Genomic DNA, 23,226 nt, shown 5'->3' on the forward strand with positions numbered 1-23,226 from the left:
AGTTATCTTGACGGTCCAATCAGAGGTAGGGTAATTCCAACGTCGTGACGTGATGTATTTGTTTGTATTTCTATGCAAAGCCTCTTCCACCGTCTATCGACGGCTTGCCTCATAGACGGGCTGGTCACGAGTCTATCTTCCACCATTCATCGCCATCTTAGACCACGCCACATCCAAGGTATGCGCAGGGCGAGTCATTTGAAACTCGCACCACAAGCTTTATAGTTTAACCGCCCCTTCGATAGAAGACAGTCGTTCCCCGTTTCGTGGGACCTGGCGAGCCTATCTTTGACAGATTCTAGTGCCTTTCACTATCGTGTTCTATCGCCCCAATGTCAGTCTACAAGTACTCTTTATTTGTCAGCCAATCCTACATTTCCAAATTCCTCGTTATCACTACGTTTACGATATGTTAAATACGAGCTACTGTCATACCTAGGGTAGCGTTTTCACGGCCCCCGAATACCACCGTCTATTCAATTCTAAACTCGTTCTTCTACTTCTGTCGGCTAGCTACTTCGAACTCATCGCTAAATATTACTCGACGTCACAAGTGACTTCCCTCTTTACTCACACTGAGGTCAGTTGACTCCCAAGTTCAAACAGCATTCACTTACTGGTGTATTATCCCAGATTCATTCTACGAATTCAATAAAAGATGGACCCGGATGTGCACATGTTTCCTCACAGGTTACCATCATGTCGCGTTTCCCGACCTTTCTGACAGCCGTAGTCGCGTTCATGATCACTCTGCCACTTACGTCAAGTCGGCGTCTCTTGACTTGATCCCTTTCCAAGATTGTGGTATAGATCTACCAGGATCCGCTGCCCTGCTACTTGCCTCGTTTTGTAACATATTGGGCTTGTACTGTGCATCCTCCGACATCTTGGTCGGCATTCTATCAGCAGGCACAATTCTCCCCTGTCGTTTCAGTTGGACTCCCGAAACGGTTTGGTGCGATCTAGTGGATCAGGCTCGTCGTTCACTCGACAGAATCGCGGGCCCAAATTTTACCGAGTCCGAGTTGACCAGTGAGCTCGGCTTGAAAGAGGATCAGTCACCCTTTACTGCCCTCTTCGTCCTTGATGCACCAGAGAACGTAAACATCCCCGATGACCTTCTTGGATCTCCTTTGCTTTTGTTCGATCCTTCCGCAGCTTTGCTCTCTATTTGGACATCATCGCGCCTTGTACACCCTGCCGTAGCCGATCAGTTACTTTCCCAGATAGCCTTTCTGTCGCTGCGCGCAGCTCAAAATCCAATTTCAAACATCTCATCGCCTCCTTCCTACCCAACTGATTTTGCATCTGCCGTCCAATGTCTTTCCTCAGAGGCTCGTGCGTCCGTTTATGACCACATCCGTCCTGTTGCCATTGCCACAGACTTTATCCTCCCCTACGTCCAAGCCGATCCAAACGCCCCAGCAGTGTGTTGGTACCCTACTTTGACAGCGGGACCTAGAGATAATCTCGTCACCGAAACATTGTCTTATGGCGATCTCCACATCCAAGCCAACAAACTGGCTCGATACCTGATATCTCAGCAGTTGAAGCCTGAGGACAGGGTTGCTGTGTGCATGGATCGCAACCCGCTGTTTCACATAGTCCTGTTCGGAGTTTTGCGCGCCGGTGGTTGTTATGTTCCGGTTGGTTACCAGAAATCATCATTCTTATATGCACTGATTTAATGCAAAAAAAAGATCGATCCCGAGCTTCCGAACGAAAGAAAGTCATACATCGCAAAGGACTCGGGCGCTAGATTTGTCGTTTTGGAGTCTCATCGGCACTCTCCTGAGACATATGGGGATATTGTCCTCGACCTTGACGATGATCATATCTCGCGAGACATACAGGCAATGACTACAGCCGATCTAGATGTCGTACTTCCAAACAATCTGGCGTATATGCTCTACACGTCTGGTAAACAACATCAGATAATTCACTTGTATCCAGTGAATCTGACAACAAATTTAGGCACCACTGGCAATCCAAAAGGCTGTCTTCTCACCCATGAAGGTCTCGCTGAAGCGATACTAGCGCTAAGCTCCTTCTCCGCTGCTGTTCAAATGGATAATATCCGAGATGGAAGATATCTCAGCGTTGCCTGTAGGAACAGTCTTTCCCCCTCATTTATTCTCCTAACTTGCGCTCTGAACTATAGCGGTTGCATTCGACGTGCATCTCGCGGAGATCTTTGTGTCCCTCTCTCTGGGCATGACGATAGTTTCCGCGCCACGCGGAATACTGCTGGAGAACCTTCCTTATTATATCAGTCTTTTGGGCGTGACGCACGTTGGAATCGTGCCCAGCCTGATTGACGCGACCATGGGCACTGTTCAAGAAGACGAAGCAATGGCTAGTGGAATGAAACTGCGATTCATCGCCAGTGGTGGAGAGAAAATCAGTGACTCAGTGAGGGTCTTACATGTTAATGCTCTACGGGTCCTGAAAGGCGAATGATAGATCCTAGACAAGTGGGCAGATCATCCCAAAGTCAGACTTGCAAACTTCTATGGGTAACTAATCAATTTCTTACTGCTGATCTCTTTCTTACCACCTCCCCCAGGCCCAGCGAGGTGACCATAGGATGTTGTGCTCGTTTTATGGACGGCAACACACCCAAAGGCAATGTTGGACAAGCATTTGCTAATGTTGCGTCTTATGTCGTTGATCAGAACCTCGATATTTTGCCGCGGGGAGCCGTCGGAGAGCTCGTCGTTGGTGGCCCCCTTGTCGGGCGCGGCTACCACGGACGTCCGGATCTAACGGCTAAAGTATTTATCGAATGGCCGCATAAAGGTTCCTGGGCGTATCGTACAGGGGACCTGGCGCGAATGATGCCCAACGGATCATTGGAAATAATCGGCAGAATCGACACTCAGATCAAGCTACGCGGAGTGCGCATTGAGGCGGAAGGGATATCCGCTGTACTTCAGCGAGCTGCTCAGTCCTGCCTGCAGCTCAACCTTGATGTCGGGACTATTCTTGGGACCCATCCGGAGATTGGAGGCGGCAGCTCACCGCAGCTCGTTTCTTTCATTTCCTGGGACACAGGAGTATCCATTGCTACGAGACGGGGCAGTTCTAGGCCAGGGCTAGTGAAGTTGGGGAGGGACCTCTCGCGTGTTTTGCGTGACGCCTGCGAAAAGGAACTCGCCAGTTATATGCGCCCTGCCCATATAATAGCCCTCAGTTGGCTTCCGCTTAGTGCTAACGGCAAAGCGGATACCAAAGTCTTGACCTCCATCTTTTCAGGACTAGATTTTAACAAACTGATCGGACTAGCTGAAGACCCTACTGGACATGTTGACGACGCAGACAGCGATGGCCCCACTTCGGATGTCGAACAGCTGATACTAGAGCTCTTGAGAGAAAGCTTTGCGATTACTGGTTCCGGCGGACCTATTGGTGTGCACACTAGTTTATTCGCGCTTGGAATGGACTCCTTGTCACTCGCGCGGCTTGCATCCACACTCAAGGGGACCTTTAATATCAATATAACTGTTGCAGAAATCATGAAGTCTCCCACTGTCCGAGGTCTGTCCACTCGATTGGGAGGTCTCGTCGTTTCGCGGCCAGAAGCAGATGTACCGAATATCGACAACTTCTCGTCACTATGGATGCCAGAAATTCGGAAGAAAATGCCGCATCTTCATATAGAGCGTGTTCTTCCCTCTTACCCTATTCAAGAGGGTGTTCTTTATCGCTCTGAGAGCTCGCCAACGATGTGTGTGCAGCATATCGTAATGCGAGTTCGAGATGACGTCTCTATACCGCAATTGCATAGCGCCTGGAAGAAAGCTGTGGCAGATATCGACGTTCTAAGGTTTGAACATTACCACGTCTCCGAATCTCTCTCATGGTATCATGATAGAACTGTATTTTTCTTTGGCAAAACCTTGGTCCAGGTGCTTTTGTCGCGTGCAACCTGTCACCTTCATTGGGAGGAGTCTTCCGTTGCGGCGAGCGACAATGAAACCTTTTCCAACCATTTCTTTGATGAAGAAGCTACGAAAGTTGCTGTGGATATCAACACCCTCATCACTTCTGTACCGCCCGTTCGTCTTCGGCTCTACCGCCAATCCTACGGCACTTACATTGTACTATCCATTCATCACGCGTTGTTCGACGCTATCTCTTTGTCTCGCATACTGAAATATGTCGAGGACGCATATCTCGACAAGCCGCTTCAGAATCAAGCCCCTCCCGATCAAATATTGGAACACGTAACGTTTCGGGACTTGACTCATGCTCGAGATCATTGGACGTCGACTCTTCGTAATTTTAACTGGTCTTACCGCGATTTGATGGATGTGTCCCAATCAGCTTCTCCTAAACGGATTTCTATCACCCTTGATACCCCGTTTTCATACTTCCAACAAATGCTTGCCCATTGCCAAGTGACATTGCAGGCCGCGTTGACTTGCACGTTTGCTTCGGTTCTTGCAACTCATTTGTGCCAATCCGACGACTTAATCTTTTGGGGTGAGCCTTACAATGCTTGAGTTTGACATTATTGACCATGCAGCTCAGACCATCAGATCAGGGAGGTTAGCACCTGTTGAGGGTGTGAGCGACGCTCTCATCCCTCTGCTATCTCTTGTCCCTGTGCGCGTCAACCTCAACAACCTTGATTGTCTTCGTAAAGTCCATGATGACATTATTGCCGCGATTCCATTCGAAAATGTTTCTCTTGGGCAGGTGCAGAAATGGGTTAGACCTGGTGCTGGTTTATTCGACATTCTTTTCTCAGTCACGCACAAAGACGAGCTTGCGTACGAGCTTTTCGATGTCGTGCGGAGTGAATTGCCACAGCCTGACGTGAGTCTTCTGCCTCATACTTAATCATGTTTAACTTTAGCTACCCTCATTCAGTTCTTCCTGTCTGTGGAGATTGTGGTGGACGTCTCAAAAGATCAGCTCGTTATTCGGGCAGCCTTCTATGATGATGGATCGCAAGTTGCCAACATCGAATCGATGCTTCTCCAATTTGAGTCTGAGGCTCGCGGCGTCGTGACTTCCGGAGTGCCCCATGTCGTTGTTCCACAGAAGTCCCCAGTCAATCGAGTGGAATCTACACCACCGGTCGCTACCGCTAATGGCATACACAATTCTAATGGAGAAAGGGGCATCAGTGTAGCTCTGCACTCTGTGAGGAAGATCATAGCTCAGTTTTTGGGTGTTGATCCCCAACGGCTATGGTCGAGAACGTCATTTATTGCTCTGGGTCTCGACTCCATCAGGTCGGTGGGGCTTTCACGAGCACTCAGGGAAGAAGGATACCACGTAACTGCAGCAGAACTTATGAAGTCAGCATGTCTGGCTGAACTGGAGTCCTTACCGACGCTACTTCAAGATGCTGGTCGCGCACAATTGGAGTCGGAAGCTCAGGATCTATTTCAAGAAGAATGTCGTATATTGGAGTCCCATTTCGATGTCGCCACCTGCCGGTTTTCTGATCGCGATGAAGCCAGGATACTTCCAACCACCGCTTTGCAGGCAGGGATGTTATCACAGGTAACAAACAACAACTCTTCTTCTTTGAGTGCAGTTGCTGATATGTTGCTTCCTCAGACGGTTGTCTCCTCAGGCTTACTCTATAATCATGTGTTCATGTTCAAGCTAGCATCTTCCGTGGACCATACCCGTCTTCGTCAAGCCTGTCAATCCATTGTCACGAGCTTTGACATCTTCAGGACAACATTCCATTACATCGTCGACTTGGGGAAATGGGCGCAAGTTTCGCATTCTGATGCGCCCATGACTTGGATCGAGGTCCCTCTGCATGCTGGAGAATCTCTAGATGCCATGATTCAAACTGTCACCAGATCAACGAGCGTGTCAGAGCAGGGAACGTTCACGCCTTCATTGGCTTTTTGTTTGGTCGAACAGCAGGAAGATGCTGGGATCAAGAACTATACCTTTGCAATTGCCATGCATCATGCTACATATGATGGTATTTCCATCGGAACGCTGCTCGAAGAGTTGGAGCGGGCGTATCTATCCCATTCTTCCCCGAATTTGCCTCAGTTCTATGACGTGCTTCCTTTGATACTGCGAGAAGAACGTCAAAGCATTCCCTTTTGGACCCAATATCTGCAAGACTTTCATCCTGTTCCGTTACCCCCGCGCGGAGTCTGCACAGTCTTTGTCGGTCGTCTGTTCTCGTCGATTGAAGCTAGACCACCAGGTTCTGAAGACGGCTGCCAGTAGTGCGGGTGTCACCCTTCAGTGTTTGGGGCAGGCAGCTTGGTCAAAGCTTCTCTCATCAAAAGTATCTTCCCATGATATTATATTCGGTCACGTTGTCTCTGGACGCTCTTTTCCAGGCCACGAAGACGTTATTGGACCCATGCTGGTGCGTATTTTGACCAGGGGGCAGACTTTCACTGACCATGCGCGGTGTAGAGCACTATACCATGTCGTGTTCGTATCGGCGAAACCGCGACCAACAGGGATTTATTGCGTTCCATCCATGCAAATAACTTGGCCGCGTTAGAATGGCAACATATTTCGCTTCGTGACATACAGGCCGAGACGGGGCTCTTTAATCTATGGGACAGCATATTTGTCTTTCAACCTCTACAGTCCATATATTCAAGTCCTTTATGGAGTATGCTCAATCCAGACGAGTTTCAAGCCAACGTTCAGGTACATAATCTGCACTTTCTGTATACTTCTACTAATTGGCCTACTTTAGTATCCATTGAACTGCGAGTTTCACGAAATGGATGATGGATTTTCTGTGACGCTGGCTTGCCTGCCAAATATCATGGATCTGGAGTCTTTGGATCATGAGATGTCACGGCTTGAGGCTTTCCTCGGTACCATTGTCTCCCAACCGAATGCCAAGGCCGTTGCGGATGTTCCCTTTGACGGCAGAAAGCTTCCCCTCCATAACGGTGTGCTGAACGCCAGCATCGCACCCCGCAGAGGGATTGACCATTTACCTCCTGCGTTGGTCAACGTCCTGATTTCTGTCGCCAAATGTTCCGCCGACAAGCTGGACCCGGACAGGCCAATTGCAGCTATTGGGATCGACTCGATCACAGCGATTCAGCTCAGTGCAAAATGTAGGGAAGCAGGAATTGCGTTGACCATTGCGGATATCGTCGCTTGCCGTACAATCGGTGATTTGGCTACAAGGGTGGTCGAAGTGGAGACACAGCCGAAGACTAGTCCACCGCGTCTGGATCATCATCTAGTCCCTGAGATCGATTCTCAAGCTGTCGCTGACAAATTCCCATCCGAGTGGCGCGGAGACCTCACCGTTACTCGGGCAGCCTCTGGCATGAAATGGCTCATTTGCGCCTGGCAAAGAAGTCATTATGCGCGATTTCAACATGTGTTCGCCTATAGAATGACCCAGAAAATTGACCCCGAACGACTACGTAGTTCGTGGACAGAGTTCATCACTCGACATCCCATTCTCAGGTCAACATTCGTCTCCACAAAGTCTCATTCGGATGTCCACATAGCAACCTTCAATACCGACAAAATGGGAAGCTCATTTACCGTTGAGCCATTCGATGATTTGTCAGACAGCACGGATCTGAAGACGCGGATGGACGCAATCATCTCTTGCCCACCTCCAATTGATGGACCTCAGACCTGCGGACTACTTTTGAATGGCTCGCGCAGCCAATATCTACTGATTAGAATGCATCATTTCCAATACGATGCATGGAGTCTTGCCCTTTTGATCGAGGACCTCTGTCACATCTACCTTGGTCAACCCTCGTCGGTCACATCAGATTATGAAACGTTCATGTCGACGTTTGCACCGACACCAGAAAATCTCCAGAAACAGGAAAAATATTGGCGGTCCATCTTCACACCCTCTTTCCGGCCGGCATACTTTCCTCAGCTCAGACCTCTCGCGGTTCAGGATAAGAGTATATCTCGAACTAATGTTATCGCGAGGGATGCGGTGCATGGGGCATCTACTCTTGAACAGCGCGCTCGGGTGCATGGCGTGTCGCTACAGAGCGTTTTGCTGGCATGCTGGGCATACGTCCAGTCTTCCTATATTTCCCAGGAACAAGCGACATTTGGATTATGGCACGCAGGTCGAACAGGACCTATCAAAGATATCGACAGATTGGCATTCCCATGCATGAACGTGCTGCCAATGCATACCCATCTTGGAAGCAACAGCATCATAGACGTTGCTCGTAACATTCAAGACGACCTACGGTTGCGCACTCCTGTCGTCCAGCAGACCGATCTTCAAATGATAGACCAGTGGATAGGAGGCACGGGAGCACCATTGTGCAATGTGTTTGTCAACTTGATTAGGTTTCCGTCAGGCGACAAGGAAGCAGGATTGTTTGGATCGGTAGACGTCAGTGAAGTCCTGAACGAGATTGCTTGAGATCTAACTCCCACCTACAGATCCCCTACACGATACCAGAAGACGTCCCAGAACCCGATCCAAAAATTGTCGACTGGATCCCTATGTCGAATCTTATACAGGTCAGATTCATGACATATTTCTCGCCTGGAGACCATGCTGAATTGTAATTTAGGACGATGTTATGGTTGAAATTATTGTACACCCTTCGGAGGATACAATAACGATGGCGATTGAGAGTGCCCCAGCTATCATGGATATGCAACTCGCCAGGAAAGTTATTGACTACTGGTCAGAGATAGTCGGAGGTCTTTGGGAAGGTGATCCTGCCGACATGAGAACTATATTGATGTAATTGGTAGTACTCGAGTACCCACAGTCTAGATGTCATGACCTCTGCGGGCAGTGTCTAAGCATTCTTGCTCTAAGCCGCCGTACCAGATAACCTCGATACCGGCATCCTTCATCTTTTGCGCACCCTCACATTTGACAAAGTCATCTGGCTCTCGTACACCTATGATGCAACGTCTGATCCTGGCGCGAATGAGGGCGTCAGCGCAGGCAGGCAGGCCCGATGTTCTGACTGAGCATGGTTCAAGCGTGGTATAAACGTCTACAAGGGGAAGAAGGTCTTCTACGACAGGCACCGCTTCCCATGGCCATGGAGAGAACGAGAGATTGCAACTGCGGGGAAGAGAGACCTTCAAGCTTGGCTAAAGCATTTGCCTCGGCATGAGTGTTCCCTGGCAATTCCCTCGAGAAACCTTTGGACAATACAATTGGTTCCGAATCTGGCAAACGCACCACAAGGATGCATCCTACACAGAATGCTGTGGGTACAGGTTCGCAGAATGCAGCCTGCTCTAATGCCTGACGCATGAATGGATCATGCTCGTGCTCTTCTAGTGTCGGTGATTTAGACGTCGGCGTCATGTGTGGTAGGCGATTGATAAGTACTCCCAGATTGCTGCAAGAGCTTTGCATGTCAACTTCGTTACTAATGATCATTCTACGTGACTTACCTGCTCCTGGAGGCTCAAATAGGTCGGGGGACCTAGTAACGACGATGTATAACCCCCGGCCGCCAAGTCCATGGAGTCAATGGGCGAGACTAACTTTCGGCATTAATTCTTTGTATTACGTAATATGTGGCGCGGCCAAGTCCGCGTAAATTCAGCACATCTTGCTCATGAACCATCATGTCTTCGCCTTTAGCAGATCCTGTTGACCGTGTCGTCGAGGAAGATGAGACAATGGCTTCTGTTCACGAGGAAGAAGGGGAAGGGGATGCCACTATGGCAGATCCCCAGGCCATCTCGGACGATAGCTCTGAGGAAGCGGAGGAAGACGAGGAAGAGGCGAGAAGAATCAGGGAAGGCTTCATCGTAGACGAAGATGAGGATGAGGAGGAAGACGATGATGAGGCAAGGCATCGACGAAGGAAGCGGCGTAAGAGGAGACATCGGAGGCGCGGTAAGCATATGAATTGAGTTCATTAATACAATGTTTAAAGTATTTTCTCAGACGAGGAGGAAGCCTTGGAAGATGATGACCTTGAGCTACTGGAGGAAAACACAGGCACTTCATTCAGGAATCGACTGACTCGTTTACGGCGCGGGCCAGATGGCGGTTCCCCACCCGCTCCATCGACCTCTAAGCGCAAGCCAATTGTGGAATCGTCAGAAGATGACTTAGACGACGAGGACCTGCCGCAAGTCCAGGATATTCAGCGGATTTGGGATGATGAGCGCGCTGGAGGTGGACGTGACGACGAGGAAGACATGGACGATTTCATCGACTATGAAGATGAAGACGAAGGGGCTGGTGCCATGGATGAGCAGGAGCGTGAGGAAAGACGAAGAGAGAGGAAAAAGCGAGAGAGGGAGAGGCGGAAAGCTATTGGCTCTCGTCCTGAGCTAGCTGGTATCGACGACATGTAAGTGAAATGTCGATTCCTTGGGTTACATTATTTGACATGGATGCACATTCAGGGCATGGGACGAAATACATGGTGTCTTTGGAGACGGCCATGACTATGATTGGGCATTATTGGGTGACGATGAAATGGATTTCGAGGAAGACCGTGTCAAGCCAGAGATGAGATATCAAGACGTACGTGTACTCTTCACCAACTCCTCCCATGGAATATGTTTACTCTCCTTCATTAGGTATTCGAACCGTCGGAGATCCGTGCGCGTATGTTGACCGAGGACGATGATTTGATCCGGGCGCAAGACATACCAGAGCGCATGCAATTGGCAACTTCGTCGCTTTCTCAATCATCTACGCTATCCCTTCACCAGAATCTCACCGAAGCTGATTTGGACGATGCAGCAATGTGGGTTACCGTCCGACTATCCCCTCGGAAGACCAGGGATTTCTTTAGTCCGGATGGCCCGTACAACATGTATCGCGAGCCTTTGGTCATGGCCGTGACATATGCTCTTCGTTTTCTCTTCGTCCAGGAGTTTGAGGTCCCGTATATCTGGACTCACAAACGAGACTACATCTCGTATTTCAACCCTCAAGAAATGCGCACTCGAGTCCAGCTCATCAGCCTCGCTGAACTCTGGCGCATATATGCACTTGGCCAGAAATATCGGTCTTTAGCTCAAAGGAAGAACGCATTGGCTTTGTCATATGCACGCCTGAATGTCGAGGACGAGTATTTTGAGCAGACAATTAGGCCAAAAATCGACAGTGTGGAGGTTGTCACTGACGCAACCGAATGGTTGACCATGACATATAAACTCAAGAAGCAGGATGCCTTTGACTTCCAGTTCCACGACGACGAGGATCAAGCGGAAACCAGAAAGCGAAAGGCTCCTAGTCGCATATCTGCGTATGAGGTAGCCAAGAAGAGTATAGTTTCTAAACTTGCTGATGTACGCCAATCCCTTCTTGAGACACATGCACGCGTTCATGTTCTGCCATATTACAGGGCTTCGGAATTAAACCATATGAGGTGGTCTACAACTTCGTTGCGCAAGAGAACGTGCATTTCGTCGATGATCAGGAGCTGAATCCCATTGCATTTGCGGAGCAGTTTACGGATCCGGACGCCGCTGTGGCACAACCTGCTGAAGAGTTACTACGTCGTGCTCGGATGATTCTTGCTACAGAACTTGGCAAAGATCCTTTGTTGCGTCAAGCAATGCGTGATCTCTTCAAGACTGATGCTTTGATCTCTGTGCTGCCGACAGAGAGGGGAATGACTAAAATCGATGAGCACCATCCCTACTTTGTGAGTAATGCCGTGACTTCTGGTCGAGCGCCCATTCATCTTTTTCTGCATCAGAATTTCAAGTACCTTCATCACAAGAGTATTACGCAGATGATGGACACACCACAATTTCTTCATATCCTTGCGGCAGAAGCTGAGCTTTTGGTCACCGTATCAACATTCCTTACCAACGAGGCAAAGTCGAAGTTCGAGCGTAGACTCAATGATGCCTTCGCATCTGACAGCTATAGTGATACTGCCAGAGCTTGGAATGAAGAGCGATCACGTGTCGTCCAAGAGGCCCTCGAACAACACCTCATACCTGTGGGTGTTAAGTGGGCGCGGGAATGGCTTCGAGAGGAAGTAGAAGATACACTCGCAGCCCACTGCGGCAACGTTTTGAGAGAGGTGCTTTTTCACCGTCTTACTGTTGACCTGTCATTGACTCGTCCTCAGCGCATTGACGTGGCTCCGTATATCACTCCCGAAATGAAACCTGGTGACACTGCGTCTGTGCTTGCTGTGTCTTGGGGCAAGGGGGACCCTCAAAAGGATGCAATCACCTTAGTTTTCCTGGACGAGGCAGGGAGACTGCGCGAGCATATCAAAATTGATAATCTTGTTGATCGTGATTACCAGGACGAGTTCACAGATCTTTTGAAGCGGAGACGTCCCGACGTCATCGTTGTGGGTGGCTTAAGCATGGCCACGACCAAGTTGTCATCAAAGGTTAGGTCTCTTGTTAATGGAGAACCATCAAATTCGGATCCAACAACAACTGGTGCGGAGGGTTGGGGATCTTCAGAGGCCCCCAGGGAAGCAAACGAACAGGCGTTCAACATCCCTGTGATGTACGTCCGAGACGAAGTTGCTCGTATGTACCAGCACAGCAAACGAGCCGCGGAGGAATTTAGCGCACTGTCGCCTGTTGCCAAATACTGTGTTGGACTTGCTCGGTATATTCAGAGTCCGTTGAACGAGTACTCCGCGCTTGGACACGACATTACTGCCATTCCCCTTGAGGATGAAGATCAGCACTTGGTATGTAATGGCTGCAGCCTTCTAGACCGATGCTGACGTGTGCGTAGATCCCTAAGGAGAAGTTACTCTCAGCTCTGGAGCGAACTTTGGTTGATGTCACGAACAAAGTTGGAGTTGATATCAACCGCGCTGTCAACGACTCCTACTATCAGCATTTATTACCTTTCGTTTGTGGACTCGGCCCACGAAAAGCCCAGGTCTTAGTCAAGAAGATTTCTGCCATGGTCAATCCAAACTTTTTTTCATTTGGTTGTTGCTCACGTACCGTCAATAGGGGGGAAATCTGATAAATCGTGATCAATTCATCAAGTCCTCATTGTTAACGACCAAAATTTTCCTTAATGCCGCTGGATTCCTGCGCATCTCGCGAGATCCTGAAGCCAAGCTTTCCAAGAATCGTCATGCTGACGATGACGTCCAAGATCCTCTTGATGATACTCGTATCCACCCCGAGGATTATGAATTGGCCCGCAAAATGGCAACTGATGCCCTGGAGTTAGATGAAGAAGACATTCATGATGAACATCCTTCTCACGTCGTCTCAGTTATCATGCAAGACGCTGACAACGAAAGAAAGTTGAACGAACTTAATCTTGACGAGTTTGCCGTCAGCATGTACGAGGCGAATGAAGACCGTAAACGTCACACATTGAATGTCATCCGGGAGGAGCTGCTGAAACCGTTCTCCGAGCAGAGGGCACCTTTCCCCTCTCTAGGGCCATGGGATGTTCTCACGATGCTCAGTGGAGAGACCCCTCGAACTCTCCGTATGGGTCTCATTGTCTCGATTATGGTGGTCCGCCTTGAGCAAACTCTCGTTCATATTCGTTTGGATTCCGGTATCGAGGGCGTCATCGATATCGGGTATCTTACCGAAGATGGCAACATAGCCCCCAAGGATGTCGTTAAGAAAGGACAAACTATACCGGGTGTCATCGTCGATGTCAAGCTGGATTTACCTGCAGACCAGTTCTTCGTTAAAGTGTCTGTTCGCCAGTCTGATCTTCGTGCGGGTGATGGCCTTTTCCGATCTGTCAAACGAGACGATCAGTGGAACCTTCCACAGTTTGAACGGGATCTGGAGATGCAAGCTCGTAAAAAACGCGCGGAGATTGACCGGACGAGGAGAGTAGTCAAACATCCCAATTTCCATAACTTCAATGCCACCCAGGCTGAGAACTACCTTGACAAGCAACAGCGTGGCGATGTAGTAATTCGCCCATCTTCTAAAGGCGTTGATCACCTCGCTGTAACGTGGAAGGTTGACGACAAGCTTTATCAGCATATTGGTACGTACGTTAATCGCCGAAAGTCGACTCCACTTCTAATCCCACCACAGACGTTACCGAAATTAATACAGGCCAGGGAGGAAATCTACTCATCGTCGACGAAAAGCATCAATATGCTGATCTAGATGAATTGATTGTTAATCACGTTCAGGCGACCGCCCGTAAAGTGGAGGAGTTGATGGCTCACGAAAAATTCAAGCACGGCTCCGAAGACGAACTTCGTACGCTAAAGGCCCTATATTTGAATGTCTGGGATTAATCTTGATATTCCAGATCTGTTTTTGAAAAACTTCGTTGCAGCCAATCCTGCGAAGAGTATATACGGCTTCACCTTGAACCGGAGAAAGCCTGGCCACTTCAATTTATGCTTCCTTGCTAACAAGAACTCCACCGTTCAGACATGGGTAAGCAGGCGTTACTTGTTTGTATCTCATGCTTAATTATATCGCAGCCTGTCCGAGTTATGCCCGAATCCTATTGTCTATTTGATGCCGCAGTAGCTGGTGTTCCTGAGCTTTGCGACGCTTTCAAAGTCAGGTGAGCTTGAACAATTCCTTCCAAGCCATTTTTAGCTGAATCTTGTCCAGGCATCTACATCAATCTCAAAATTTGGCTGCTTCTGCTGCCGCCGCTGGAGGGAAAACACCGTACACAGGTGCCGGTGCCCGAACGCCTGCTCGGACGCCCGCTCACCCAGCCCCTGGGCAGATGTCCATTCGTCAAGCCGCTCGGACACCTAATCCCTACGGTGGCCGGACGCCTGCTCCCGGGATAGGAGGACCGAGTTTTGGACCAGGCGCTCCGAGCTCCAGCTTTAATATACCCCCTCAGGCATCGTTTGGTTACCAAACCCCCGCATATTCAGGTCCACCACTACCTGGTATCCCTCCGGGAATGAATCCTCAACGAGCTGCGATGATACAAAATACCGCAGGTTGGGGTCAAGATTCGGGTTGGTCATGATATATCTGTTATTGTGTTGCTTCTGGTTGTGTGCTTCGTTAGTTTTTCAATGCCCATTATACTCTTTAGATGTAACAAGGGTTCACCTTCGGGCGGAAGGACACATAATTTATAGGAGTGAATCATTGAGATCTCATTTTTTTTTTGCGCAGTCTTTTCTTCGTCTGAATCTCAGTATGTCTCTTTGGCGCACCGAAAGCCGCATACATAATTGAAAACTTTCATTAAGGGTCTGTGTGGGAATCAAAAGCAGTGCAAGGGGGTTGTGTATGATGCCTGATGCCTGCTAAGTGGAGAGCCTGAAAACTGTTTGCGGCGCACTGAACTTGACAGAAGTTACGCGCAAAAAGATAACTTTCGAGGCAAATCATCGTCCCTGACTGGCATCGCGCTATGTAAGTAGCACCTGAGCCTTGATGTATAGAAATATGGGTTTCATCCCTACTTAAGCTATCTCACGGGTGTGCCGTCGATTTCCTTCAATTTGCTGAAGTAGCAAATCAAGCAGTCATCAACAAGGTGAAAAATGATGTCATTGTTACACAAAGCAGAAAATCACCGGAGCAATTGTTCCAAAGGCTATTGGTGATTCAAGGACCGGTACGTTTATACCTTGAGTAACTATCCTTGAACATTCAAAACTTCTGAGTGGGCACCACAGGCCGCTTGCCACGTATCATCACCGAACTCGATGTCGGTGCTGAATTGGTTGGCTCTTATAAATGCATCCAGTGAGCAAGTCCCAAATCGACGATCTTGCTTGGTTTCTGCGCAAGTCCGCAAGGGATATGTCTCTTCGTTAAGTACCAGTCGAATTTGTGGTCCATCGAATCTTGACGGTGAATGAGTTGTCAAATTACAGCTCTAACGAAGGAGGACCTACGACTCTTTACAAGTAAAACTTTCCCAGATCATTTGGGCGGCGAAGGGAGTTTGATATGATGTTCGGAACCTTCGGTGTTGACGTAGTTCTTCTGAAGACAGTGGGGGTTCGTCTCTGCAAATGAATATATGAAATGTAGTCTCCGACTATGAGTATGGAAATGTACCTATTGAGATCCATTGCAGCCATTGCAGCCATGATAGTAGCATCATGTCCGAATTCGAGATAGAGGGACTGGGCTTCCCCACTAGTGTTGGAGAATCTAGCTCACATGTTTATAGGACTGTCTTAACATGCGTTAGAACGTACCTATTGATTAGTTCATTAACAAAGACGCTTCCCATGACACGTCCAGCATCATTGGGCACCAGGTATCCGACACTTGCGACCATAATGAGATCCATTTCATACCTAAGTATAATGTGTCAGTGTCGCGCCGCCGGTGTTCAAATAGCCTTACTCAAAATCTGCAAGTTCATCCGCATAGAAAACATCGCACCATGGTGAGACTTCCCCTGCGGCTATGTCATATGCACATGCATACAAAGCTCCGTGCGTGTCGTCATCAGTCAAGGAAACGCCATAAGGAAGGAGGTCATTCAAGCGCTTTGTGATGCTAGGGAGGTACGCGTTGCTCCACTCATTTCCCACCTAAACAATTAATATATCATTAATATATCATTAGACAAGAATTAAAACCGGTTTACTCACCTTTGATGCATAGTGCCAGTCGATGCCAGGGCACGAAGTCCAAGGAGTGATCCAAGACACTGGACCGGGTACATCATCGACTGTAAGGAAATCCTTGTCCTCGACTTCGCGACCAAAACGTCCCTGAGCAAAAAAGTACATAGAATCAATCACTCTTTGCGTAGTGCTGGATAGTAATGTTTCCGTAGTGAAGTTCGGATATTTCAACACGAATCTAGACGGCACATTAGTGCAACTCGACAAAACAATGGAGGGAAAAAGCGTACTCCACACCATGGTTGAAGAGCTGCTGACGCCCGATGATGGTCAGGTTTTCTGGGTCCAGATGTGATTCATATCCCTTCCCAGTCTGGAGGAAACGAAGGTTCTCAGGGAGATAAGCATCCTGGAGAGCATCACGACCATTTCTCAGCGTTTGGACGAGGGAGTTAATCAAGTCCATCTCTTCGGCGCCAGCAGGTCCACGTGAGCCATGTCTGTGCATCTGCAACTGCGTCAGATGTTCGCGCTTCGCAAGGAGAAACTGAGGCATACAAGCATCACTCGATCGACACTGCAATCATTAGGTAACTCTGCCTTGACTTTATGAGAAGCAGGAGCTACACGGTACGGAGTCAAGTTTCCGAGTCTCTTGAGAGGGTCTTCGTCTTCATGTTTATGTGAAATGAACGTCAGAGACGCTAGGGTCAACCAGTTTAGAATACCCTGGATGAACATCGTTGGGGGTACTAGACTGATGGGTCTAGGAACCAGTTCAGTGCAGTCCTTTATATGCCCAGTTGGGCTTATAACCCCCATTCCATTGTGTTACCCGGATGCGAGAAGATCCCGAATTCCAGTTCGGCTCGGCTCGCGGCCATTCTTCATGCCTGCCAGTGACTGGATCCTTTCCTATATATTAGCATTTATGACAGTTATGACAATATCTTCTCACCATTTCTCTGACGGCGCTCGCGTCACAGGGCGTTTGAGCTTGAGCTCGTGGACGAGTTTTTCCTTCAAACTTAGCCGGGACTTGGAGTCGCGTTTGCGTAACATTAACTATTTTCTGATAACGAAAGGCATGACAAAAGATGACACCCTCTGCAATGGATACTTGAAACGGAGGCTTACTGAAGGCAATTTGCTGTTGACATCACTTTTTTTTCCGAGGCCTAAGTATATTAAGAAGTATCGTGAGCTCAAGCGCTCATGGAGCAAATCATACTAGTGTGCACACGTACCGGCGCTAGTGACAGTGACATTCCCACACTCCGAGAGCTCGAGTCTATTATGTAGGTTAATGTAGTTAGCTGAAGGATGCGGTAGATCAAGCTTTGATGCTACAACTGTGCGGTACGCTGTCATCATCAAAACCACACTGCCAACTTCCAAGTATTATATTGCTTTTACAGCTCCAACTGTGTTAAGTTGATGTCGTGTGGGAGAATAGACTCCGACAGAGGAATAAGTGGATGCTGCTGGCAGTATGCAGAGACTGCGTCAAGTGATGCATTCATATTACCTCTGCATAGTAATACCCATTGATCATGATGACAGACTACAGTGTACAGCGTTGAAGTTTAAAGCTTGATCCATTCTTGGATGGTGATTACTTGGTAACTTCAAAATGATGTACATAGTCCCAAAAAAACAGAGGAATTTCGGACAAGTCGCAATGCCCTCAGAGTCTTATGCCGAATTTAAATCGCGGCCTCTACAAGACAGAAATACCTAGTGTAATGGTAAGAAGATTTTCTATCGCGTTGGTCAATTCACACCCCACAAGTCGCGTTCCAGGTTTTATCCCGGAACCGAATGCTTGTGCTGTAATGGTTCGCATTGACGAAAGTATCGAGGGAGCATGTCCCGAGTATAGGATCCATACCTTGACCGCAAATAGTCAAAGGCATGGTAGCATCGTTTAGGATAAGGCGAATTTGTGGTCCATCGTATCTGGAGAAAATATAAGAACTCCAAGCATGGATTCATTAGAACAGTGTAATACTGACGAGCTTGTGCATGTGAATTTTTCCCAAACCATACTGGCGGCGAAAGGTGTAAATTCAGATGTCCGAAACTTCCGCCCAGGACGTAGCTTGTCGGGGGACAGGGGAGGGTCATCCCTGGAAAATTGACATAGTAAAAAGTCCCCACGGATGAGTATGACGCTTACTTTGCCAGACCTAAAGCAGATAGAGCAAGCAAAATTGTGACATCGTGCCCGAATTCAAGATATAACGACCGGCTGTCACCCTCAGAATCTGTGAAGCTGTAGACAATGTGAATTATTTTGTTGTAAAATATGGAACACTTGCATACCGCTCAATCAGCTTATTCACAAACACCGTCCCCACGAGAGGGGCCATGTTATCTGGTAACGTATAGGCGCACGAAGCATCCATTAAGATGTCCCTCTCGTACCTCGATAATAATTATCATCAGAAAGCCATGCACGCTTAATCAATCGGGCTTACTCGAAATTAGCCAATTCATCGGGTAGAAAAACGCGACACCATGGAGAAGCACCATGTGAAGCCAAGTCATAGGCACAAGCAAACAAAGCCCCATGAATATCATCTTCAGTGAACCCGACTCCAGGTAGAAGCATGTTTAGGCGATCAGTGATTACAGGTAGGTAGTGTTTGCTCCACGTCAACGTCGCCTGCCTTCCAAAACCATAGTCGAAGTTGGGACAAGCAGGTCCTGGTGCAGGAGTGATCCAAGAAACTGGATCATCTTTGTTATTGACAGTCACAATGCGAACATCTGGATTAAGTCCGAAAAAACCCAACGCAAACCAACGCGCAGACTCGACCACTCGACCCGAATCGCTAGATAGGATGATGTCGGTTGTCAGGTGTGGGTAATTCAATGCGAACCTTGCGAATTATTATAATTATTGCCTTCACATGAAATTGAACCCGACTCACTCAACCCCATGGTCAAAGAGTTCCTTGCGCCCAAGTATAGTCAAATTATGTGGCGTCAGGCTTGAATTATACCCCGCTCTCAGAAACTCGAGCTCGTGAGGCAGTTCTACTTCCTGGATAATATCCGTTGCGTCATGGAGTGTCTGAATCAACCGCTCTATATATCTGTGTTCGCCAATGGGACCGCGAGAGCCATGACGGTGCATCTACCTCGTGATTAGCCTAACATTTATGTATAAAGTCCACTGCAGAATTGCAACTCACAAGCATTACTTGGTCAACGGTGCAGTCGATAGGGAGTTCTGAATCGATTTCTGAAGCATCGTAATGACGAGCACGATGATACGGGGAAATGCTGCCAAGATGGTTCAGGACATCGTGAGTGATGTTGGAGTAATCCCGTACATAAGGCGTGGACGCAAGCAGGCTTAGAATCGCTTGCATACGCATCCCGAAGCGTGACTGAGACTCGGAGGTCTCGTGGGCCGTGGCTGGTTGCCCAGAATAACTTGGGCAACGGCTGCAATAGTCAAACTAAGTTCAACAATTTAAAGTTACATTACGTAACACACGGCGACTCTTTCAAGCTTCCCTGAAGAACCAACCTGAGTGTCCACGTCGAACATTAATGTCCAACGACATTGAACTTGAAGACTTTTCTAGCAGGAGACGTACAGCGTACTCGAACGATGGAACTACTAATATAGACTCAGTTGATGAAACCTTTGCCAGCCGCCAAGACGGAGCAATAGGTCTTTGGGCTTGGGTTTCAGCGGCCTTGTAATACCAACCTGCTAGCTCTTCGACTATTGTATTGAAACCTTCGCTTACATTGCAGCCTTATTGTGTTTTCTACAAGCTTGACACTGTTTCCAAGGTTTCTCCTCTTCATGACGGAACCGTCAGGGGGACGAAATGTACTCTCACCCCTTGAATCCTTCCTCGCGGAACAACTTGGCATTGCGATGGGCGCAATCGCACTCACTCTGATAGTAACAGTGAGAAGTCTTACAAGGGATCGCATGCTTCGAATTTCACTGATGGACACTTACAGATTCCAAACGCTCCGCCTATCGGTTTCCAGCACGATGAGCATGTGAACTCCCATCCCCTCCTCGTGCCCGTCACTTCTGCCTCAGTTCTTTTGGCATTCCTTTCTTACAATAAAAGTGATGTCGGCTCTTTTGGCAAATTCATTTTTCTAGGGACATCTTTTGTCGGGTTATTCGGACTATGGGTGGTACGTGATTTCAATAATTTTATTAGTGAAATATGCGCACACAATCTGGGGTCTTCAGCTTCTTTTTGCGGGGCCATCTGTGATTTCGAAGAAGACTGGAGCTGACAAGCGCACCTCCACATTCATATTCGGGAACAGAAACGCGGCTTCTGCCCGCAAAAAGGAGTGGAGCAAGCAACAGACAAGGAACAAGAGCTCGTAAAAACCATCAAGTGACCTGCACTGCCAATGGCACGACCCTTGATTGATATAGAACAGACCAGCACTGTATTAATAACCATCCTGATACGGTTGTCTTAATTAGTAAAGTATTAGCAGAAGAGAAATTCACAAGTGACGAGTATTTCGTACATGTTCTCAGAAACCTGAACTTTATTTGGGAATTCACCGTCCAGCGTTGCCGCCCATACCCATCATCTTAAACATATCTGCGAGGTTTGGCATGCCACCTCCCATGCCAGGCAGCCCTCCGAGGCCGCCGAGACCGTTGTTCATCTGTCCCATCATTCCTGGGGTGACGATCGACAAACTAGCACATGATAATCGATCGGAAAAGGACTTACTTTGCATCTCTTCCATATCAAATTGGTCACCTCCTTGACCCTGCATCATTGCTTTCATCATCTCCTGCATACCACCACCGCTCCTTAACTGCCGTTGCATTTGTTGCAGCATCCCTGGAGGCATTGCACGCTAGAAGGGAAGGGTCAAACCCCGCTAGAATGACAAAATCGTCCACTCACTTGCATCGCTTGAATCTGTGCAGGGGTAGGCATGCCGTTGGCTCCACGCCCACGCCCCCCTGCTGCGCTCTGCATCTTCTGCATTGCTTGTAACCTGCGACTGTTACTTAGCCAATCACTTTTCAACCGAAGATCGGGCCCGTACCATCCATTCTTCCCACCCGCTTGCTTGGCCATGTTAGCCATCATCCTGTACTGACAAAGCAACTCTTCGACTTCCCGCACACTCGTGCCACTCCCTTTTGCCACACGCGTGACTCTCCATGTGAGTCCTACCGGCTTACCATCCTTCCCCATTTCCATAAATAACGAGCCGTCTGAATCAAGCTCGGCCGATGACATGCTGTCAGTGATATAGATCATGCGCTTCATTCGCATTGAACCTTCTTCGTCTGAACCTTGAAGTAGTTCCTGGGGAAGGCCCGGTATCATGGAGGCGATCTTGCTTATTGGTCCCCTGGGGCAAAGTTTATGATTACGAAATGAACCTTAACAATAACTCACATGTTCATTACGTTTTGTATTTGCTCCCTCCAGTCCCTTATGCTGAGCTTGCCTTCCTCGAGTTTTTTCGCCATCTCCTTCTGTTTGTCTGGGTTTTGGGTGGCGAGATCTTGCATATGCTCCATGAGACCCTGCACGTCGCCCAATCCAAGAAGTTTGGATATAAATGGCTGAGGCGAAAATCGATCCAGGTCATGTAGATGTTCCCCAACCCCAAGGAAAATGATCGGGGTCTTTGTCGCGGCGACACTGCGCCATATCAGAAGTCAGGAACCCCAGCAGTTATTGAAAATGACCATACGCTGAGATGGCACCTCCACCCTTCGCATGGCCGTCCATCTTGGTGACAATGATGGCACCAAAATCAGCGCTCTCCTTGAACGCCCGGCTCTGTGCCTCAGCGGCCTGACCTGAAGTCGAGATTTAGTGGCCGTTGTGATTGGAGCACAGAACAGAATTACCTATACTGGCATCGAGGATCATTACAGTCATGTTGGGCTTGACAGCTTCTCCAATTTGTACCATTTCTTGAAATAGTTCAGATTCTTGCTTGTGACGACCGGAGGTGTCAACAATGATCACTTCAAATCTTTCTTTTTTGAATTTTGCAACACCTTGGGCTGCAATGGCGACTGGATCTGTTTCAGTGTATGAACCAAAGTAGGCTACTTTAGCCTTGGTTGCAGACTGTCTGGTCTGATCAAAAGCACCCGCGCGGAAAGTGTCCGCACAGACGATACATGACTTGAAACCACGTTTCTGATAGTAGACAGCCAGTTTTGTGCATGTGGTGGTCTTCCCGTTTCCCTTGAAATTATTGTAAATGAATGAAAGGATAACCGTAAGTTGGGAGAGATGCTTACCTGAAGACCCACGGCCATAATAACATTCGGTTGGCCTTTCTTTGGTTTGTATGGCTCGACCCCTGGATCAACCAAGTGAACTAGCTCATCGAAGACAGCCTGAGTGACAAGCGGCATGAACACCGGTATAATATTCGTCGGGCATGCGGACCTTCTGTATGAGATTCTTCCGGCTGGAATCTTTTGACTTCTCTGAGCCATCCAGAGCCGCCTTTACCTTTACTTTGACTTTCTGTCGTAGAGACGCTACGAGTTTGACATTCACATCCGATTCTAGTAGTGCAGCTGTAATCTCCTTGAGCGTTGCATCTAATACCTGTGCGGCAGTACGGTGAGTGGACGTATTTGTGAATCTGGAGCAAAACATGCCTTCTCATCAACGACAGGCGCTCTGTTGAGCGACGACAGGGCAGCATTAAGTTTACGGCCGAGGTCAGCTAGAACCATGACAGTAGCAGCTGAGGAACGGTATGATCGTAAAGTTATCGTGGGAATCTTGAT

At 48.4% G+C, this 23,226-nt stretch overlaps 6 protein-coding genes across 6 annotated transcripts; 3 read left to right on the top strand and 3 right to left on the bottom strand.

The window, feature by feature from the left end:
- Positions 1 to 699: 699 nt before the first annotated feature.
- Positions 700 to 8,940, top strand: DFJ58DRAFT_835671 (uncharacterized protein; the record flags this gene model as incomplete). The annotated part of the gene is made up of 16 exons (XM_041392255.1): positions 700 to 766; positions 811 to 1,646; positions 1,701 to 1,920; positions 1,975 to 2,106; positions 2,162 to 2,412; positions 2,464 to 2,516; positions 2,567 to 4,485; positions 4,529 to 4,821; positions 4,876 to 5,517; positions 5,575 to 6,190; positions 6,330 to 6,358; positions 6,409 to 6,651; positions 6,701 to 8,344; positions 8,395 to 8,475; positions 8,529 to 8,673; positions 8,795 to 8,940. 16 exons carry the CDS (start codon positions 700 to 702, stop codon positions 8,938 to 8,940), a joined length of 7,317 nt encoding a protein of 2,438 aa, XP_041251493.1.
- Positions 8,941 to 9,648: 708 nt separating this feature from the next.
- DFJ58DRAFT_712649 (SH2 domain-containing protein) lies at positions 9,649 to 14,447 on the top strand (the record flags this gene model as incomplete). The annotated part of the gene is made up of 12 exons (XM_041383876.1): positions 9,649 to 9,826; positions 9,878 to 10,289; positions 10,345 to 10,465; positions 10,522 to 11,238; positions 11,295 to 11,597; positions 11,652 to 11,984; positions 12,033 to 12,617; positions 12,665 to 12,841; positions 12,892 to 13,906; positions 13,957 to 14,127; positions 14,180 to 14,310; positions 14,358 to 14,447. The coding sequence occupies 12 exons, from the start codon at positions 9,649 to 9,651 to the stop codon at positions 14,445 to 14,447; spliced, it is 4,233 nt and encodes a 1,410-aa protein (XP_041251494.1).
- Positions 14,448 to 15,385: 938 nt separating this feature from the next.
- DFJ58DRAFT_753731 (phosphoglycerate mutase-like protein) lies at positions 15,386 to 17,688 on the bottom strand. Its single transcript, XM_041387940.1, has 10 exons — positions 17,577 to 17,688; positions 17,398 to 17,511; positions 16,998 to 17,349; positions 16,730 to 16,947; positions 16,464 to 16,677; positions 16,213 to 16,403; positions 16,062 to 16,163; positions 15,919 to 16,014; positions 15,753 to 15,866; positions 15,386 to 15,701 (listed from the first exon to the last, which is right to left on the bottom strand). The coding sequence occupies exons 3-10, from the start codon at positions 17,259 to 17,261 to the stop codon at positions 15,491 to 15,493; spliced, it is 1,410 nt and encodes a 469-aa protein (XP_041251495.1). The 5' UTR covers positions 17,262 to 17,349; positions 17,398 to 17,511; positions 17,577 to 17,688; the 3' UTR covers positions 15,386 to 15,490.
- Positions 17,689 to 17,922: 234 nt separating this feature from the next.
- Positions 17,923 to 19,885, bottom strand: DFJ58DRAFT_753734 (phosphoglycerate mutase-like protein). The gene is made up of 7 exons (XM_041387941.1): positions 19,640 to 19,885; positions 19,376 to 19,581; positions 18,920 to 19,324; positions 18,765 to 18,866; positions 18,619 to 18,714; positions 18,455 to 18,568; positions 17,923 to 18,398 (listed from the first exon to the last, which is right to left on the bottom strand). Exons 1-7 carry the CDS (start codon positions 19,823 to 19,825, stop codon positions 18,218 to 18,220), a joined length of 1,290 nt encoding a protein of 429 aa, XP_041251496.1. The 5' UTR covers positions 19,826 to 19,885; the 3' UTR covers positions 17,923 to 18,217.
- A 118-nt stretch (positions 19,886 to 20,003) lies between these two features.
- Positions 20,004 to 20,817, top strand: DFJ58DRAFT_648997 (uncharacterized protein; the record flags this gene model as incomplete). Its single annotated transcript, XM_041381503.1, has 4 exons — positions 20,004 to 20,155; positions 20,214 to 20,373; positions 20,430 to 20,615; positions 20,674 to 20,817. 4 exons carry the CDS (start codon positions 20,004 to 20,006, stop codon positions 20,815 to 20,817), a joined length of 642 nt encoding a protein of 213 aa, XP_041251497.1.
- A 182-nt stretch (positions 20,818 to 20,999) lies between these two features.
- Positions 21,000 to 23,172, bottom strand: DFJ58DRAFT_712651 (SRP54-type protein; the record flags this gene model as incomplete). Its single annotated transcript, XM_041383877.1, has 10 exons — positions 21,000 to 21,124; positions 21,179 to 21,308; positions 21,359 to 21,452; positions 21,504 to 21,815; positions 21,863 to 22,111; positions 22,164 to 22,272; positions 22,324 to 22,669; positions 22,726 to 22,824; positions 22,877 to 23,041; positions 23,095 to 23,172. 10 exons carry the CDS (start codon positions 23,170 to 23,172, stop codon positions 21,000 to 21,002), a joined length of 1,707 nt encoding a protein of 568 aa, XP_041251498.1.
- Positions 23,173 to 23,226: the final 54 nt, after the last annotated feature.

Source organism: Suillus subalutaceus, assembly GCF_016647625.1.
Source record: "Suillus subalutaceus strain FC151 chromosome Unknown DFJ58scaffold_1, whole genome shotgun sequence".
NCBI classification, from domain to species: domain Eukaryota; kingdom Fungi; phylum Basidiomycota; class Agaricomycetes; order Boletales; family Suillaceae; genus Suillus; species Suillus subalutaceus.

Bases quoted from the DNA above. Each gene is read 5' to 3' on its own strand.
- DFJ58DRAFT_753734 (XM_041387941.1), bottom strand. From the start codon at position 19,825: ATGCGTATGCAAGCGATTCTAAGCCTGCTTGCGTCCACGCCTTATGTA. The intron at 19,582-19,639 runs GTGAGTTGCAAT...ATCACGAGGTAG, and splicing joins CCGTTGACCAAGTAATGCTT to ATGCACCGTCATGGCTCTCG. The intron at 18,867-18,919 runs GTAAGCCCGATT...ATTATTATCGAG, and splicing joins GATGAATTGGCTAATTTCGA to GTACGAGAGGGACATCTTAA.
- DFJ58DRAFT_753731 (XM_041387940.1), bottom strand. From the start codon at position 17,261: ATGGGGGTTATAAGCCCAACTGGGCATATAAAGGACTGCACTGAACTG. The intron at 16,678-16,729 runs GTACGCTTTTTC...TGTGCCGTCTAG, and splicing joins CTCTTCAACCATGGTGTGGA to ATTCGTGTTGAAATATCCGA. The intron at 16,164-16,212 runs GTAAGGCTATTT...CATTATACTTAG, and splicing joins GATGAACTTGCAGATTTTGA to GTATGAAATGGATCTCATTA.